The sequence below is a fragment of the Xyrauchen texanus genome, chromosome 29 (genome assembly GCF_025860055.1).
Source record: "Xyrauchen texanus isolate HMW12.3.18 chromosome 29, RBS_HiC_50CHRs, whole genome shotgun sequence".
Taxonomy (NCBI): Eukaryota; Metazoa; Chordata; class Actinopteri; order Cypriniformes; family Catostomidae; genus Xyrauchen; species Xyrauchen texanus.
This window is the reverse complement of record NC_068304.1, coordinates 39,879,093-39,897,042: the sequence shown is the minus strand read 5'-3', so window position 1 is coordinate 39,897,042 and position 17,950 is coordinate 39,879,093. Positions and strand designations below refer to the sequence as shown.

Sequence of the window (17,950 nt, the reverse complement as noted above, 5' to 3'; positions counted from 1 at the left end):
GTTAAAGTCCCCGGCAACAATGAACGCAGCCTCAGGGTGCGCGGTTTGCTGCTCACTTATACTCCCATACAGTTCCCTGAGTGCCCGGTCTGTGTCGGCATGTGGGGGGGATGTACACAGCTGTGATGATGACCGCTGTGAATTCCTTCGGTAGCCAGAATGGTCGACACAGAAGCATGAGATATTCCAGATCAGGACAGCAGAAAGACTTGATGAAATGTACGTTCCTCTGATCACACCATGATTTGTTGATCATAAAACACACACCACCACCTCTGCTTTTACCGGAGAGGTCTTTTGCTCTGTCCGCTCGGTGCACAGAAAAGCCAGTGATTTCGATGGCCGAGTCTGGAATCTCCGCAGCCAGCCAGGTTTCTGTAAGGCAGATAACACAGCAATCTCTCGTCTCTCGTTGGAAAGAGATCCGCGCTCTCAGCTCGCAGAGCTTGTTGTCCCGAGACTGAACATTTGCCAGTAGTATACTGGGTAGCGGGGGTCGATTTGCACGACGTCTTACTCTGATGAGAACGCCGGCTCGTTTTCCTCTTTTCCTTCTGCGTTTCGCGGCGGGCAGCCCAGACAAAGGGCTCCGCCCGGCGTGTTTGTAAACAGCGGTCGGCATTAAGGAATTTGAAGTCCGGTTTTCGATGTGTAATTATAGAACCAATGTCCAAAAGCGTTTGTCTGTCCGTAAACAATAAGGCAGACAACATCCAAGACAAAAAAACAAAGAACTGTAAACAAAACAAACAATAAACCGCAGTGTTGTAACGGAGCTCGCAACGCAGCAGCCATACTCGGCGCCATATTGAGTCATTACCTGGTATATTTGGATAGTATATATATATAGAATTACCCCAAACATACACATCGTTGGCATCAAAACAGCCAAAATGATCGAAAAAACAAAAATGAAAAAGACAAAAAGATTTGCGAAGGGAGGAACTTCTGTTAAGAAGCCTGGAACCGCCCCATTACACAGTACGGTAATACTTTCACATTACTTATTTTAACCCGACATCTTGACGTTGAAATAAAGATCAAAACATCTACGATATTGACCAATCACACAATATGAGCTTATTGCATGTTTAAATATATTTCAGGTTTTTGAGTTTGATGGCACACTGGGGTTATTCAGTCCTTTGACTTGTAGAGAATTATTGGGCACACTCAGCAATTCCAGAATAACTTCAATACTCAACATTTGTCCTAATCAAACATTAACAAACTGACAGATTTGAACATGTACAGTATTGGATCACCAATGCACAAATCTGAGAAAACACTGCTAAAATGCATTTGATTGCATATTCATGGTTTTCCAACGTATGTGCTTGTACAGAGTTAAGAAGGTGCCCAGTCAGTGGATAAAATGAGCTACAGCTTGTTCTGTGAATAACAGCAAACACATTTGTTAACTTATAATGATCAATTTATTTTTGTTGACAAATATATTGACATTTTAAAATGACTAATAAAAACACATTGTTTGACCATATATGACATTAGTAAAACAAAAGAGGTACACATTTCAGATAACTCCAGCTCTCGCTGAGTGGCTTGACATTGTTTTATATAATAGATCATTGATTAAAGTTTATAGTATCATGACATGTAAGTCAATGCATACATAAAATCATCCACTTTCAATGTTAATGGCACATTTACCAAATTACAACAAATTAATACATAAATATAACAGTATATATAAACAGAAATGTAATTGTTTAGCCCAAATTTTTTCCAAAGATGATTCAGAAGCAACTCTGGGGACATTGGGAAATGACATTAGTCCAATAAATTACAATTATTTATATTATTTAAAGTTTGACTTTTAGGCCCAAAGCATTGCTTGATACTATCAAAAGTCTTCATTCTTTTTAAACAAGCATATTGAAAATGTAATTGGTTAGAAATGAATCATTAATAAAAATACCATAACTTGCATCGGGGACTTACGGCACCAACTTGTCGGAATACCCCAATAATTACCATTACTAAAATTTTTATAAATTTTTGGTGCAAAATTAAAAACATTTTTTTAAATTGAATGAAACTTATCTAGAACAAAATTGAATGAAAAATAAACCTAAATGTTTAACTTTTTATTAATTTATTAAAAAATGCCCAGTTTAGTATTGTGTGCTATAGCATTGAAAATAGGCTCAAATGTGTTCTTGAGTGTATGTGTGTGTTAGTACTGAAGTTAGTCACCAATACTCACTAAGACAGAGATCTAATGGGGCTTTTCCACTGCACGGTACAACTCGACTCTTCTCGCTTTTTTGGGGTTTTCCACTGTGGATAGCAGCTGGTACCTGATACTTTTTTAGCACCACCTCAGTCGAGGTTCCAAGTGAGCCGAGCCGATACTAAATGTGACATCAAAATCCTTCAGATCACTGATTGGTCAGGGAGAATCGTCACTACAGGCGTCACTGGATTTCCGACACACGACATCAACCCGCTAGTTTTAAAGTTAGCGACAGCGATAGCAGTGTCATATCAGAACAAAAACCTCATGCCACAAGAACAGTTTCTTCCCATCCGCCACTTGCCTTATCAACAATGCCCGGTAAACACCCTGACACTCTCCACACTCCACCTCTGGCTCTACATTCCACTGTACTACTCAGCTCTCTCTTATTTGATTCTTACTTTTAATTGATACTGTGTGGACATATTTATATTTTAACTTGTTTCATATATTTAGAGATTGTGTGACACGCACAAAACAAATTCCATGTATGCATAAAAAACTTACTTGGCAATAAAGCTTTTTCTGATTCTGATTATGACCAACAGTGTAGGGGAAAGAAAAAACACTTAAAAGTGACCACAGAACCATCAAGGAAAAGTGGAAGTGGTTCAACCAAATGGACGCTATCTAGACCGGCGAGCAATGGGAGGGAGAGTGCGCTGGACTGGCGTTGATCCACGATGGAGGATGGGGCGTTTTGTTACGTTAACTCTATACTCTGTTAGAAAGCTTCACTTTATTTAGTTGAGCAGCTACTGGAAGCTTCTAAAACAACCAGACCAATTGAACCCACGCAACAACTGCTTTATGCAGCACAATGAGCTAGTCGCTAACAGCTAACAGTCATGTTTAAGATGATGTCACGGCAGTAGAGGCGGAGTAACTATGACGATCAGCCTACAATCCCACCCATGTTGAGATGGCACTAAACTGCAGTGGAAATGCAAGCTTAGAAAAGTAAAGCGAGTCGAGTTGAGGCGAGTCGAACCGTAACACGCCGTGGAAAATTGCCATAAGTCCCCCAAACAGCAAGGTTGACAGTTCTGTCCTGAAAGTAAAATACAGGAGGCGAGGGTTTGACAAGCAGTTTGATGCGATTATAACTTTCCCAATACACGTTCAAATTGCATCTCACTGTCTATTCACAATGTACTTGCACAGCAGTGCAACCCTAAATTATCCCTTTAATTCTGGTTCGTATCCATCCCTTAATGAGTCAAACCCTGACCATTAGTTCTAGCTTCTGATTGTAATTATAATAATTTTCAATTTCATGTTTGTGCACCATTGCCGAACCCATAAACTGTGTAACAGCTCTACAGGGGCGCAGTACATTAAGTAATGAAATGCATTGAACTTTTACATGAAATATGCTGTAGTCTGTTCTGTTCCTGAAACATCAGGGAAGGCCTTATTATTTTGTGTGCAAAAATGGCCAGTCGGAGGCATTTTATGTACTTTCGCTGCCCTCTGTAACTTCACAAGAATCAAAGTGTGCTGCCAAATCAAATAAGCATCCCAGTATATCCACAGCATCCTTGCAATGTGTGAATGACCTTCCCATAACACTTCACATTGATTGAAAATACAGAAAAACATGGCCGACCCTTTGCCCACTTCTAGAAATGGCACCAAGTGACACAAGTCACCAGTGATGGACATTGTTTTTTCAGGGTTCTACGTGGAATCCTGAGGCAACGTACTATAGTTTAATAAACTTGCAGTTACTGAAAAGCAACCTATTAGATGCATGACAACCAACACAACTACATCTTTAACCAGTACTGTAACACTGTTTAATTGAACATATGGTTTTCCTTTAGACTCTAAACAAAAATTATTTATTTCACCACATTCCCGCCCATTTTTCTACATGCAACATGAATTTCTGAAGTCACAAGACAGGCTAAGACTTTTGCAAAACAACAAAAAACATTATTGTATGAACAAAATAAATTCCTTTCTTCATACTTAATCCACCTGTATTTCATCCAAATCTGTTACAACCACAACAAGTGCATAGGATTACCACGATTGTGTCAAAAAGTACATTGTAAAATCTTAAGTTTTGTTATAGACTTGTATTGTACACTTGTTTCTACGTTTGGAAATAATGTCAAGTCATCTTTGCCACGGAAAGAGTGGTTAGAGGTACTGCTAAAGTTACCATTTAGATACATATAAATTACCCAAGTGTATTCAAGCTAATAGCAACATCTAACATAATTGATGATTTTGATGATGAGTGGCTCAGGTGGTAGAGCGGGTTGGCCATTAATCGCAGGTTTGGCGGTTTGATTCCCGGCCCACGTGACTCCACATACCGAAGTGTCCTTGGGCAAGACACTGAACCCCAAGTTGCTCCCAATGGCAAGCTAGCACCTTGCGTGGCATCTCTGCTATCATTGGTGTATGAGTGTGAATCAGTGTGTGTGTGAATGGGTGAATGAGTCACAGTGTAAAGTGCTTTGAATAAGGTTAAAAAGGCACTTTATAAGTGCAGACCATTTAGTGTGATTTATTACAAACGGGTCTTTTAAACACCTTCTGTTAAAGCTGTTCTTTTATGAAGTGTTTACAACAAACATCTAATACAAAATGATTGTATAAACTCATGTATTACAAAAGAAGCTCTGACCTTTATACACTTCTTAAACAGCAGCTTCTTTACAAGTGCAATCAACCAAAAGGATAAGTGTCCATAGACTGTATAAAGTACAATAATTCATTATTAATTCATCAACAGTGCTATGGTCGTCATTCATTCAGATTCCTCTTGTAGACAGGATATATGTGTATTTGGATGGAAATGATAGTATGTAGTTAATGCATATATTTGGAAAGACTGGAGAGGGTTGACGAACACTCCAATATTGCCAGACTGCGGCAAGCTGATCTAGTACCATTTGAAACAAGAACATAAAATACTAACATTTATTTAGAAATAAAATCAGGCACTTCGGGCTAACTTGATGTTTAAAGGGACAGTTCACCCAAAAATAAGGATTCCATTCTGATTGTATGGCTTCAGAAGACTTGGAATAAAGTGCACAAGTCCTACTTTTACTGAGGTTTTATGGTTTATTTGCTTTTTCCTTTTTGGAAATGGATAGCTCGGAGTCACTATTCACATTCATTATAGGGCAAAGACATCTGAAGATTTGACAAAGTCATACAGTTTTGGTGCAACACTACAGGGCGAGTAAATCATTTTGGGGTGAACTATTCCTTAAAGGTTTCGAGTGAAAGTCAGAATCCTACATTCACATTTTGGCCTTCAGAGGCACCATGTTGAGGGACTGCACAAAGTTCTCCAGGGTGGACAGGTATTCCTGAGGGTGAGTACGCAGATGACCTGCATGAATAGACTTCTTCCATTTCTTGCTCTCCACAATTATGCCTCGATTCCTCCAAAAATCCACCACATTCTCCAAGCTCTGGTAGTCGCACAGTGCATCGTTCTCCGAGAAGAAAAAAAGAGCAGGCGCCATCAAAGGAGTGTTCCTGAACACATTGATTCCAGTGTTGAAATAGTCGACTGTCTGGTGTTCAAAGGCACGGAAGTACAGTAGGCTGGCCCTCCTCACGAGACCTTCCAACCGAGGGAACATTGTCTTACCCAATCCTGGAGAAAAAAAACAAAACGGCATCCCACACAAAATAATGACAAAAGATCAAAGAGAATGTTGAAAACGAGAACTTTGAATGCTGACTTGACAAAGAAGCTGAACATTGAAAGAAAGCCTTGAAGTCTGAATATTATTTAGGGTTTGAATTGTAAGTAATCAAATTTAGTTTGAAGATATTAGAGGGTTGAAAGCTATGTGGTTGCTAGGATGATGCTAGGCAATTGATAAGGTGGTTGGAATGGTGTTCGAGATGTATTAATCTGCAGAGCCAGCAGTTTCAGGTCCAAAGGTGGAAGTTAGGGTGGGGCTAAAGTTTGAGTTCCTTGGTTTGAAGCCAATAACTCACTAACTGCTACATATTGTGGAAGTTTATAATGGTTGTCATGCTTTACTGAATCGAACATTACCCAAATATATTGTGATTACCATTCTGATTGATAGTGTTTATTAAAGAGTTTTTCCCGGTAAAGTCACTTTAACAAGTTTACCAATATTAATGAGTACTACTAAGTCTATCTTTCTTTGAAAGCAGCTAACATGTAACGATTCAGCACGAACATTACTTTCCCCAGTCACAGCAACTAAGTAGACTAGGCATAATAAAATAGTTCGCCATGAATATAAACTCTCCTTAAGTTGTTTGTACCTATTAATAATCATAGTACTGTATTTTCCTATACAGAAGCTATTATGATGGATGGATGGGCGGATGGGACTGGAATGAAATCGGGATGGATGGATGGATGGGACTGGACTGAAATCGGGATGATGGATGGATGGGACAGGACTGAAATCGGGATGGATGGATGGATGGAAGGGACAGGACTGAAATCGGGATGGATGGGACTGGACTGAAATCGGGATGGATGGATGGGACTGGACTGAAATCGGATGGATGGATGGGACAGGACTGAAATCGGGATGGATGGATGGCGTTCACTAAAGCTAGACATTTACATATTTACATTTGAGAGTAACGATAAAACATTGAGTAATGCAATAATTAAGTGGGATGTGTCATGAAAAAGACAAATTGAGAAAGAACTTGTAATTAAGTGGTGTAACATGAAGCAGTTTAGTTCTTGAATTTCCAGTAAAATACTGTTACTATAATATTTAATTAATCAAACTGTGATATAAGATTTGTCACAGCGGCCACCTCTATGCGCAACCAGTGCAAACCGGAAGGTACAGTATATAAATAAACACACATTACTGTCTCTACATACCAACGGCCATATGCTCCAGTGAACCAATGACAAGGCTGTCGTAGATTTGACCTCTGATCCTGTTTGTCAGGCCTTGATAACGCTGGGTGTCTTTGGCCACATGAATGAGCACCTGACAGAATGTGTATCCCCCTATGGAGAAGGCATGGACCAGAAGGGGGCGCTGAGAGAAGCGCTCACTCTCTAATAACTCCAGCACATGGCCACCGTACTCCAGCCCCCAGCGAGGCCACAGGAACTGGCTTATCTCACTTTCCACGACGAGCACATCAAAGCCAGTGCGAAAGTAAATCTCACAGTACTTTGCAATGGCATGCGGTTTGGAGCCCAGCCACGGCATCAACAGTAACACAGGTTTAGGCTGACCAGGTGGAAAGGCAGAGGCAGGAGTCCCTGCAATGTCATTTATGAAGAAGGTGATGTGTTTGCTGATCTTGTGAGCAGTAACCCCAGCCATGGTGGCAAATTTAGAGAGCATGACTGCCTGTGAGCTAAAGAGAAACACAGTTGAAAGAACAGCAGTTTAACTTTTAAAATGTTGGAGTTGGGTCCATCCAACTACAATAACACCAAATGAACTACCTCAACATTGAACCGAGAGTTTAAGATATGATGCTTTTAAGTAGATCATACCTAAAGTGACTGGCATTCACACGTAATGATCCCCGATTGGCCCATTAATATACGTTGTCATTCCACTTAAGCTAGGTTATAAATAATTTTTTTTGCATGCTGTTCCATTTTGGGTGCAATCGAGCACTATGGACACGTTAGACAAGAGTGCACTACGAATGCTTTGTGATACTCTTTAGAGTCAATGGCAGGCACATACTCTAACAAAGAGGCAGACTGTGTTCCCGTAAACTGTACGAATTCTGAAAAATGTGTAGTGTGCACAGAGTGTATGACGTATATGCACGCAGAAAACCAAAGTATATTTGGGACGTTAAGTCCAAAGTATACTTCGATTTTGACGTGAACGCTCAGTATCTTCGAATGCGAGCCTGTCAAAGTATACTCCATGTGACAGCGTGCATACACTGCCCATGTATTTGGCGCATGCACGCTTTGACTACTATGAGACACCGTATATCTCTTCAGGAATTTAGACTCAAAGATGTCTTTAAAGTCCTTCAGACTGGAGTTATAAAAGTGCAGGTATCTCCTGGCCTCCCCACAACTGTGCTCTTGAAGTGCACAATCCGCTGATGTTGCTTCTACCTTCTCCTATTGTTTACTGGCGATTACTGTGATTACATCTTCCAGCAATTATTTGACAACAATGACTCAAATGTGAGTGTTGCCACCTAATGGGGCTACTAATTAGTGCAAAAAAAAATGTCGAGCATCCTGTGTGCAATCAGCGCTCGAGCACTCTGCTGATAACGAGATTTGCGTCACGTGTCCTGTAATGAGAATAACCAGCATAAGAAAACGTTATCTAGTCCTCTGAAAGCATTATAAATTGCAGTTTTCTTACATTAGTTTTAGTAATCTGACTCCATTTAAACTCATATTTCTCAATCCTGCTTCTAAGCCCCTACAACACTTTGTTGTACGCCTTCCTTACCTGACACCCACCAAATCCAGCCCCTTAGGATGAACTAGAATGTTAACAGTGACCCATGCCACATCAGCCAACGTCAGTGTCTGACCTAAACACTGTTGCATATTGTTAATTATTTCATTTTCAAAAGCATGGGCATCAATCCTTCCCTTTGCTGCTTGATCAACTTGCACAGGGAAGTCTTTCCACTTGATGTTTGATGATGACTGTGGGAGCTCCCTTTCACAAACATGAGTATCAGTAATATCAGGCAATTACAATGGGGTCTCGCTCAATCAGCATTCCAATTCATCGCAAGGGTGTTCACTTCAGGTCCACACCAGACCAACCACTGGGCCCTCCCCAAACTGATGGGTGTGACAGGGCAGAGGGTCAGCTGACCATAAACTCACTCTCTCTCTCGTCGCACCACCTTCCGCAGTCGTCCTTTGTCCCTCTCGGAGGCTTAATTAAGATAAGGGACCGGGTGTGTATAATCACGACCCAGCCCCGCCCTCCGCCCTGTCACAATGGGTTTTTAAAAGTATGAAAAGTCTGAATTTCATTGTATAGTGTAGCATCAAGATATGTCCTTACAAAAACAACTGGATTGGTCAAATCCATTAAATAGAAGAGGGTTTCCACATACAGTGCTTTTGGCCATATAGTGAATTATAATGGATTACAAGGCACATGTGATCCAAGCTAACCAATACACTGTTTCCAATGATCCAAACCTAAAGGTTTAAAAGGACTTTTCACCTGCTGTTCGTTTTCGTCATGTAGTTTTAAACAGGCACTAACATTTTTTAAGATGTTGCATTTTCTCAAATTTCAAAACTTAAGTCACATGCATGTCAAGGATTGATTATTTTGGTGTGAATCCGAGAGTGACTGTTGTGTTCATATATACGTAAACGACCCAAACTAAGGAAGAAATCACACCAGGTTCTGAAATAAACGCTCCATGCAAGCAAGGTGTGAAAACAACTTAAGAAAGGTTACAGTCCTTTGGTAGCGTAAGAGACACAAAATGTTAAGTGTTGCAGGGCCTCAAGTAGGATTAAGAAACAGTAGTTTAACTATGTGTGGACTCAAAGGTCAATGTCAACATAGGAAAGATTTGAACTGCAGGAAACGAACACATGTGTACATTAGGGCTGTCAAATTAAATTTGAATATAGAATATTCAATGCACATTCAAATGCTAAAACTGTGAATTTGGATTTGTGCCAAGCACTGACGATGACTTCAGATCAATCGCATTCTTTCTAAAAAGGCTAGACACACCGCAACAAATACAGTTTAACAGAAAGCAAGTGTCTGAATATGCTTCTTTTTTAATTAAATAAACAAAACAGCGCTCCTGCACGAAATGCAGAATAAACAAAAACAAAGAGAAGCAAAGACGTTCGTCTAGTGTGTTTACAAAGAAAAACAAAAGGATGGTGCCAAAGTGTTCAAAGTAAACAGCCCCTTACAGCTGGTGGTGGTGGTGGTGTGAACAGCCCCTTGAACAGCTCATGTGTGCATAATTAACTAAAGAACTGAATGTTCCTTTGTTTCACAGATATACTCAGGTGTAAATAAATACATGTTTAAAATTTACAGTAAACCTGTTTCACACCGTATGTCGAAGCAGCACGCAAGCAGCGCATATTTTTCCGACACCCATATTAAAAGATCCAAGCAGGGTTTTCCCAACATAAGTTCGAGAGATGTAAAGAAGTAATCTTAGAGTCCTTACATTGTTTGCCCAGTAGTCCTGAAAAGCAGAGGGTTCTGGCTGTTTACCATTAACCAGTCACTTGTGCATTGGTTCAGTTCACTGCTGAACAGACCGGTTGGCACAGGCTTCTGCTGGGTCTTCAAGCTGAAGTTTAAGGGGCTAGCTACTATGTCTGTGCATGGTAACAGAAACTCTTTAAGGAATATTCCAGAATATTACAGCTATTGTGGCAAAATGTTGATAACCACAAAAATGTTTTTCAACTTGTCCGTCCTTTCCTTTAAAAAAAGCACAAATCTGGGTTCATTGTGTCTCACTGTAACCAATATTTCTTTTTTTAAGAAAAGGTGGGACGAGTCGAAATAATTGTTATGGTAATCTACATTATGCCACATATGTTTTTGATTGAGCTAAGCTAGTATTGAATCTGTTACATTACTTAAATGTATTATTTAATTTCCTAAAAATATCTTTAGAAGTATGAGGGACACGTTCCCACCCCAGGTTTTAATGGTTGCTAAGCCATTTTTGTTATTTACTGAAAATGTAACTTTTGGCAATATCGAGAAATTAAATGACATACATTTATTTTTCTCCTTTTTCTCCCAAATTGGGAATGCCCAATTCCTAATGCATTCCACGTGGCGTAGTGATTTGCCTCAATCCGGGTGGCGGAGGAAATATATCAGCTGCCTCCGCGTCTGAGACCGTCAATCCGCGCATCTTATCATGTGACTTGTTGAGCACGTTACCGCGGAGACGTAGCGCGTGTTTAGGCTTCACGCTATTATCCGAAGGGATCCACGAACAACTCACCACATGCCCCACAGAGAGCGAGAACCACATTATAGCGACCACGAGGAGGTTACCCCATGTGACTCTACCCTCCCTAGCAACAAGGACAATTTGGTTGCTTAGGAGACCTGGCTGGAGTCACTGAGCACGCCCTGGACTTGAAATAAATATACAATTATTAAAGAAAATAACAATTATAGGTAGAGGCAAAAAAATTTGGGAACCCCCGAATTAAAACCAAAGTACCCATTGGTGACACATATTTTGACATCAGCACAGTCCACGCAGCCTGTCTTCAAGCAGCCCGTTTTTTTGTCTCTGCATATTCAATTTTGCCATTCTTGAACTCACAGTTGTGATATTTCATGGCTGCCATTTCACGGAAAATGTACACACGACAACTTTAAAGTGGCTGCATCAAGCGTGCTGAATTCAGCAGAAAATCTTTTGCAATAAACTTTTATGAAGCAATGTGAAATAACTGAGCGAACTACTCGCACATCTTTTGGGCTTAATGCAAGTTCCACATGCAGTGACATGTAGGGCTGAAACGATTAGTCAACATTATTCTTTGTATTCGTATCTTTTGAAATGCTAATGATGACGCGGGAGAGCAGCACTTCAGCACACAGTCCAGACACACTCCAAACATTCTGCACAGATTCAGGGGATGTAGATCGCTGAGTATTATAATACAAAAATGCTATATAAGTAAATACAGAAGCAGTGTCGTCGTGAAATTAAGCGGAGCTGAACCTGGTGTTCCTCTTGAGCATAATAGTGTTGTCAAAAATCCCGGTATCCCGGTACCAAGTCAGTACTCAAACCAAAAATTATTTACGATACCAGAATTTCTGAAGGTACCGGGGTACCGAGTACCGGGTCTACCCGGTACCCACGCAGAGGCGGGAACGTTCGAACGCTCGCAAAAAGCAAAGCTGCTGCGGTGGAGCCTCAACTGAATCATGTCGAAATGAAAAGTGGAAAAAGCCAAGTTTGGAAATGATATGCATTTGAGGCTGATGAAAAGGGAAATATCAAAGATCAGCAAAAATCTGTTTGTAAACGCTACTTTCACAATTTTCTGACGAAAGGAGGAAACACATCAAACTTAATGAAGCAGATGAAAGACACCCGGATTTATTCAAGCAAATAAAGTAGGTGAGTTTAAAAGCATATTATCATTTGTATTAGGGCTGAAACGTTTAGTCGACATTATCGACAACGTCGAAAATAAAAAATTGATGAGAAAAATGTTCGTTGTCGAATAGCCGTTTGATCTCATTTAACGTAACATGAAATCACATTAAACTGTAACGGTGACGCGTGAGAGCAGCAGTTCAGAATTACACCGATCACAGATGCACTCCAAACTTTCAGTTTATTTGATGTAGATCCCAAAGTATTAGTGAATGATTAAAGTACATTCAGAAGCATGTCCCGTTGTGGAATAAGCGGAGGCGGAGCTCTTTAAAGGAAACATCTTAAATGCAGTAAAATTGCTTTATTAAAGTTCAAATAATACAGAAGCTGCTCATGTTAATAACTATAAACTCAGAAACGGGCATTTCTCCGTGTGGTCGGTGCCTCTTCAATGAGTCGTGTGAATGTCCCGATCTCAGGGGGAGAGATTGAAACTGCACCGGCTGAGAGAGACTCCGTCACGGGACGCTCATCCCTCGAGCGCACACACTTAATGCAGCTCGATTAGAACTTATTTAATCATATCTATATATATATCTCTATCTATCCATCTATCTATCTATATATACATCACTGTGCATTTCTTATCATGAAGAAAAATGTCAATATGCAGCTTTATTAATAAGAGAGCACTTTGCACATTAGTTTGGAAATTGTGTTTAATTCATTCTATTGTGTGCTTGTTTATTTAGGATTTTCTTTAGTACTCTGTAAAAACTTAAAGTAAAAGTTGCAAAAGTTGAAGCAAATCTTATAAGTGTTCAAACATACTTTAAGCACACTGTTCAGTTTTGTTATAATTCAAAAATAATATATTTAAATGAAAGTGTTGCTCAATGGCATATTTCTGTTCTTAGTTCTGCTGCGGATGTTTTGTAGACTTTGTTAATAAAAGAGTGTTTAGTGACTGGTTTTTGTGTTTTGCTTTGGTACCGAAAATGGTATCGAGTACTGTGAAATTTCACTGGTATTGGTACCGACTACTGAACTTTTGGTACCGTGACAACACTAGAGCATACCTTGCCTGTCAGAGCGTCTATAAAGGAAAAACTGCGCCATTATATATTGTATTTAAAGCCTTCTTTAATAAAGTTCAAATAATAAGGTAGAGACTGTATACATTTGTCTGTGCGGTCAGAGCCGCTTATATGAGTCGCGTGAAAAACAGCGATGATGAGCGGAGACTGGCGCGCGCTCGCTGCAGCTAGATTTAGTTTATAGTGATTGCAGGTGCATAGTGAATTATAATACGAGTGTCACGTGTGCATCTTATGCTGAAGAAAATCGGCAATACGCAGCTCTATAATGAAGAAAGAGTTTGTTTTTGTGATTTAAAGATGGATTGAAATCAAGTGAACAGAAAGGTGCGAGAGTCTTCGCCGTTATACAAAGCAAATTTTTTTTTATTTGTCATTTTTGGTTTGTTTTCCAATATAAATATCTAAAACTCCTTAAGTACATTTACATTAGCAGCTATACTGCTGAAGAAAAAACTGTTATCGGAGAATTTTGAATATAATATTTAATCAATTTTAATATTGAAATATTTTACAATATCGAAAAATCCTTAAAACAAGATACATTTACCTGAGAAGAAGCATATAAGATATTTAGACTTATAAATACAAATATTTCGAATAGGAGTATATTCTGTCTTTACTGCACTGGCAGACGTATATTTAAGATACAGTCTCTTAAAGCAAGTCTAAATATCTTATTATTTTTAGACATTTTGAAATGGGGAAAACAAGACAAAACACTTTATAACAAGAGGTTGTTTTGCAGTGAAATTTGTTAATTAAACAATAAAAATCCAAGTATTTTTTCCCTTTAATAAAATGAATGTAATTTAGAGGTATTTTTAAAAGATGATTTTGTCCTCTTTATTGTTAGTAAGCACGTTTAAAAACACATTTACCTGAGAAGCAAAATATAAGATATTTAGACTTGCTTTAAGAGGCAAATATAAGTGTATTTTGTGTATACGTGTATTTTTTCACTTGGTTATAATTCTGCGAGTGCAGTAAAGACAAGATACACATATATTTGCCTTTTAAACCCCCTGAAGCTGTTTGGAAAGTGCATCTGGACTGTGAGATTTATCGCACGGCATCATTAGAGGTTCGTAATATCTCGTTTTGCGTTAAATTAGATCAAATGACTATTCAACAACAAACATTTTTGTCAACGTTTTTTATCGTCGATGTTGTCGATTACGTCGACTAATCGCTTCAGCCCTAGTGGCAGGTACACAAACACACTATTCATTAACACTAAATTAATTCAGGCAGTTTAAGCAGTTTATAGTACAGATTGCTGTTTGTCGCCTTAATTATTCACCATTTGCATGCGATGTGCAGTTTCATCAATGCTCTACTTACGTGTCTGGAGAGGAAAAGATGCTCCACATGCTCTTTTCTGGACCAAACACTATTAGATATTGTGTCTGTATCCCTGTATGTTCTTGGTAAAGTTCTGAAACTTTATAAACAGTGTGTATATGTGTGGGTGTGTCAGTGGGTGTGTTTAACTAAAGAACTGAATGTTCTTTGAGGGTTTGATGATATACACATGTAAATAATCTGCGACTATTTAAACTGTGTGTGTGTGTGTGTGTGTGTGTGTGTGTGTGTGTGTGTGTGTGTGTGTGTGTGTGTGTGTGTGAGAGAGAGAGAGAAAGTGAGTGTGTTTGTGATTATGTGTGTGTGTGTGCGTGCGTTGTGTTTGTGTTTGTGTAATTAACTTAAGAACTGAACGTCCCATCATGTTTCCAAGATGTAATCAGGTGTACTGCAAATATACATCTAAAACGTGCACCGGCTCTCCTCTGGACCAAACAGCAGAAGATCTTGCTTGTTTTTCTATTATTATTCTTGGCAAATATATTTCAACTGTGAGTGAGTGAGTGAGAGAAATGTGTATGTGTGTGTGTGTGTGTGTGTGTGTGTGGGGGGGGGGGTGATAGGTTTAGCTATACTTGCGAGGACCAAATTCCTCAAAAATATAGTAAAACTTGAGAAAACCGACTTGTGAGAAACTTTTAGCTGGTCCTCAGTAGTTTAAAAAAAGGCTGTTAAATCATCTAAATTATGTTTATCTTTAAATCTATTTGAAACCTGTGCACTTCATTAGAGTTTGGTTTAGGGGACAAAATATATCTTTAGCCTGTTATAAAATACATGCAAGTCTATGAGATGTCCTCACATGTATAGTATAACCAGCAAGCGTGTGTGTGTTGGTTTGTGTGCAAGCATGAGCGTGAGTGTTTGTTTGCGAGTTTACATGTATGCATTTGGCAGACGCTTTTATCCAAAGTGACTTACAGTGCACTTATTACAGGGACAATCCCCCCGGAGCAACCTGGAGTTAAGTGTCTTACTCAAAGGCCCAATGGTGGTGACTGTGGGGATCAAACCAGCAACCTTCTGATTACCAGATTACCAGTTATGTGCTTTAGCCTACTACACCACCACCACTCTTTATGACGCGCGTGTGCGTGCGTGCGTGCGTGCTCGTGAGCACGTATGCGTGAGTGAGTGAGTTTGTTTGTGTATGTGTGTGTGTGTGAGAGAGAGAGAAAGAGAGTGAGTGTATTTGTGTGCGAGAGTGTGTATTTGTTTGTGTGCAAGGATGAGCGTGTGTGTTTGTGTTTGAGTGTGTGAGTGAGAATGCACGTGTGTGTATTTGTGTGTATGTGTGTGTGAGCATGTATGCGTGTGAGTGAGTGTGTTTGTGTATGCATGTGAGAGAGAAAGCGTGAGTGTGTGTGTGTGTGTGTGTGTGTGTGTGTGTGTGTGTGTGCAAGCAGGAGCGTGTGTTTGAGTTTGCGATTGAGTGAGAACGTATGTGTGTATTTGTGCAAGCGTGTTTTTGTGAGAGAGAGTGAGTGTGAGTGAGTTAGTGTATGCGTGTGTAAGCGCGTGTGAGCATACATACATGCGTGTGTGTGTGAGTGTGTACATGTTTTGCTATACTTGTGAGTGCCAAATTGTTTAAAATGTCCTCACAATTATAGCAAAAGTGCTACAGAACCCATTTGTGAGGACATTGTAGCTGGTCCTCACTAGTTAAAAAAAAGAAAAAGGTTCATAAATCATCTAAATTATGTTTATCTTTAAACCTAATGAAGTGCACAGGATTCAATGAGGGCTAGGTTTAAGGGACAGAATATATCTTTAGCCTGCTTTAGCATGTATTTTATACATGCAAGTCTATGAGACGTCCTCACAAGTACAGCAAAACAAACGTGTGTGTGTGTGTGTGTGTGTGTGTGTGTGTGTGTATATGTGTAATTAACTTAAGAACTGAACATCCCGTCATGTTTCCCAGACGGAATCAGGTGTACTACAAATAAACATGTAAAACGTGCACCGGCTCACCTTCAGATATTTCAACTATGTGTGTTTGTGCCAAGGTCAATGATGTCAACAAACAAACGCTTCTCATGTTTCCACCCTCAACAAAACCCCAGTCCCAAAATTAAACATAACCAGTCCTGATCACTCAAAGCTGATGCATGTGGATGCAGAAAATCACATTTATTCTCGCATTATTTAAGTTTGCTGCTAGCACAATTAGCCGAATTAGCGCTAAAATAAACGAATGTTTAAATGTCTAATGCAAAACGCAGGTTCAGACGAGTGTTTAGATGACTTTCATAACATTTTGTTCCACTTTCTCCTGATATATTCAGTGATTTTGAGCAGGTTGTAGCAGTTTTAGACAGACTACATGACAGTTGACATGCCCAGCTGTAAGATTAGCAACGCAAACTAAAAGTTAAAATGGACATCAAAACACAACAATCCCGCATTTTATTACTTATATAAACCGTTTCGGATATCTAGTCGTCAACTAAAGTGTCACTAAGCCCTTCTTTTAAATAAAACACGCCTGTTATTTACACTTCTTTAAGTTCTTACCTGCTGCTGGCGAGCAGAGCGAGCGCACTCAGATGCTGGCGTGAACGCGCCCAGCAGAGTTCACGCGCTGCGCCACTCCGAAACATGCGCGTGCACGCGTGCTCACTGAAGGCGTGCTTATTTTCACTCATTCCTGGGTAATATAACACAAAGCATAATGATGTACATTCACACTCAATATAAAAAAATATATATATATAATATAAAAATGTTAGCTAGATTAACGCTGATCAATAAGGCGGAAACGCGTCATCACAGTCTGTGATAAAGGTCAATTACACAAACATACCTATTATTGGGATTATTTGGGAATTATTGACAGTTTATCACAAGTGCAAATTGTGTATTTATATGCAATTTTTGTATGTGTGGAATGTGTTTTGTATGGTGGCCCAACAAAATTAGCAAAGCAATTAACGAAATTAAGTCACAACTAGTGTTGGGTGTAATGCATTACTAAGTAAAGTAAGGGATTACTCTTAATTTTTCAGCAATTACAAGTTACTTTTAATGTAATTGCATTAAATACTGTCTAGACTACAGAATAATTCCATATTAAACAATAGTGAATATAAAATCGAAATTGAACGTCTAATATTAAAATGTATGTTTTGTAATTTAACGCCGCCCCTTT

At 39.3% G+C, this 17,950-nt stretch overlaps 1 protein-coding gene across 2 annotated transcripts; it reads right to left on the bottom strand.

The window, feature by feature from the left end:
* Positions 1-1,431: 1,431 nt before the first annotated feature.
* On the bottom strand, positions 1,432-17,369 carry LOC127622771 (transmembrane protein 53-like). Of its 2 annotated transcripts, none has more exons than XM_052096861.1 (3): positions 17,317-17,369; positions 7,122-7,612; positions 1,432-5,888 (listed from the first exon to the last, which is right to left on the bottom strand). In XM_052096861.1, the coding sequence occupies exons 2-3, from the start codon at positions 7,597-7,599 to the stop codon at positions 5,527-5,529; spliced, it is 840 nt and encodes a 279-aa protein (XP_051952821.1). In that variant the 5' UTR covers positions 7,600-7,612; positions 17,317-17,369; the 3' UTR covers positions 1,432-5,526. The 2 variants fall into 2 exon arrangements, with proteins under 2 accessions (XP_051952821.1, XP_051952820.1); XM_052096860.1 differs by lacking the exon at positions 17,317-17,369 and adding an exon at positions 14,776-15,298.
* Positions 17,370-17,950: the final 581 nt, after the last annotated feature.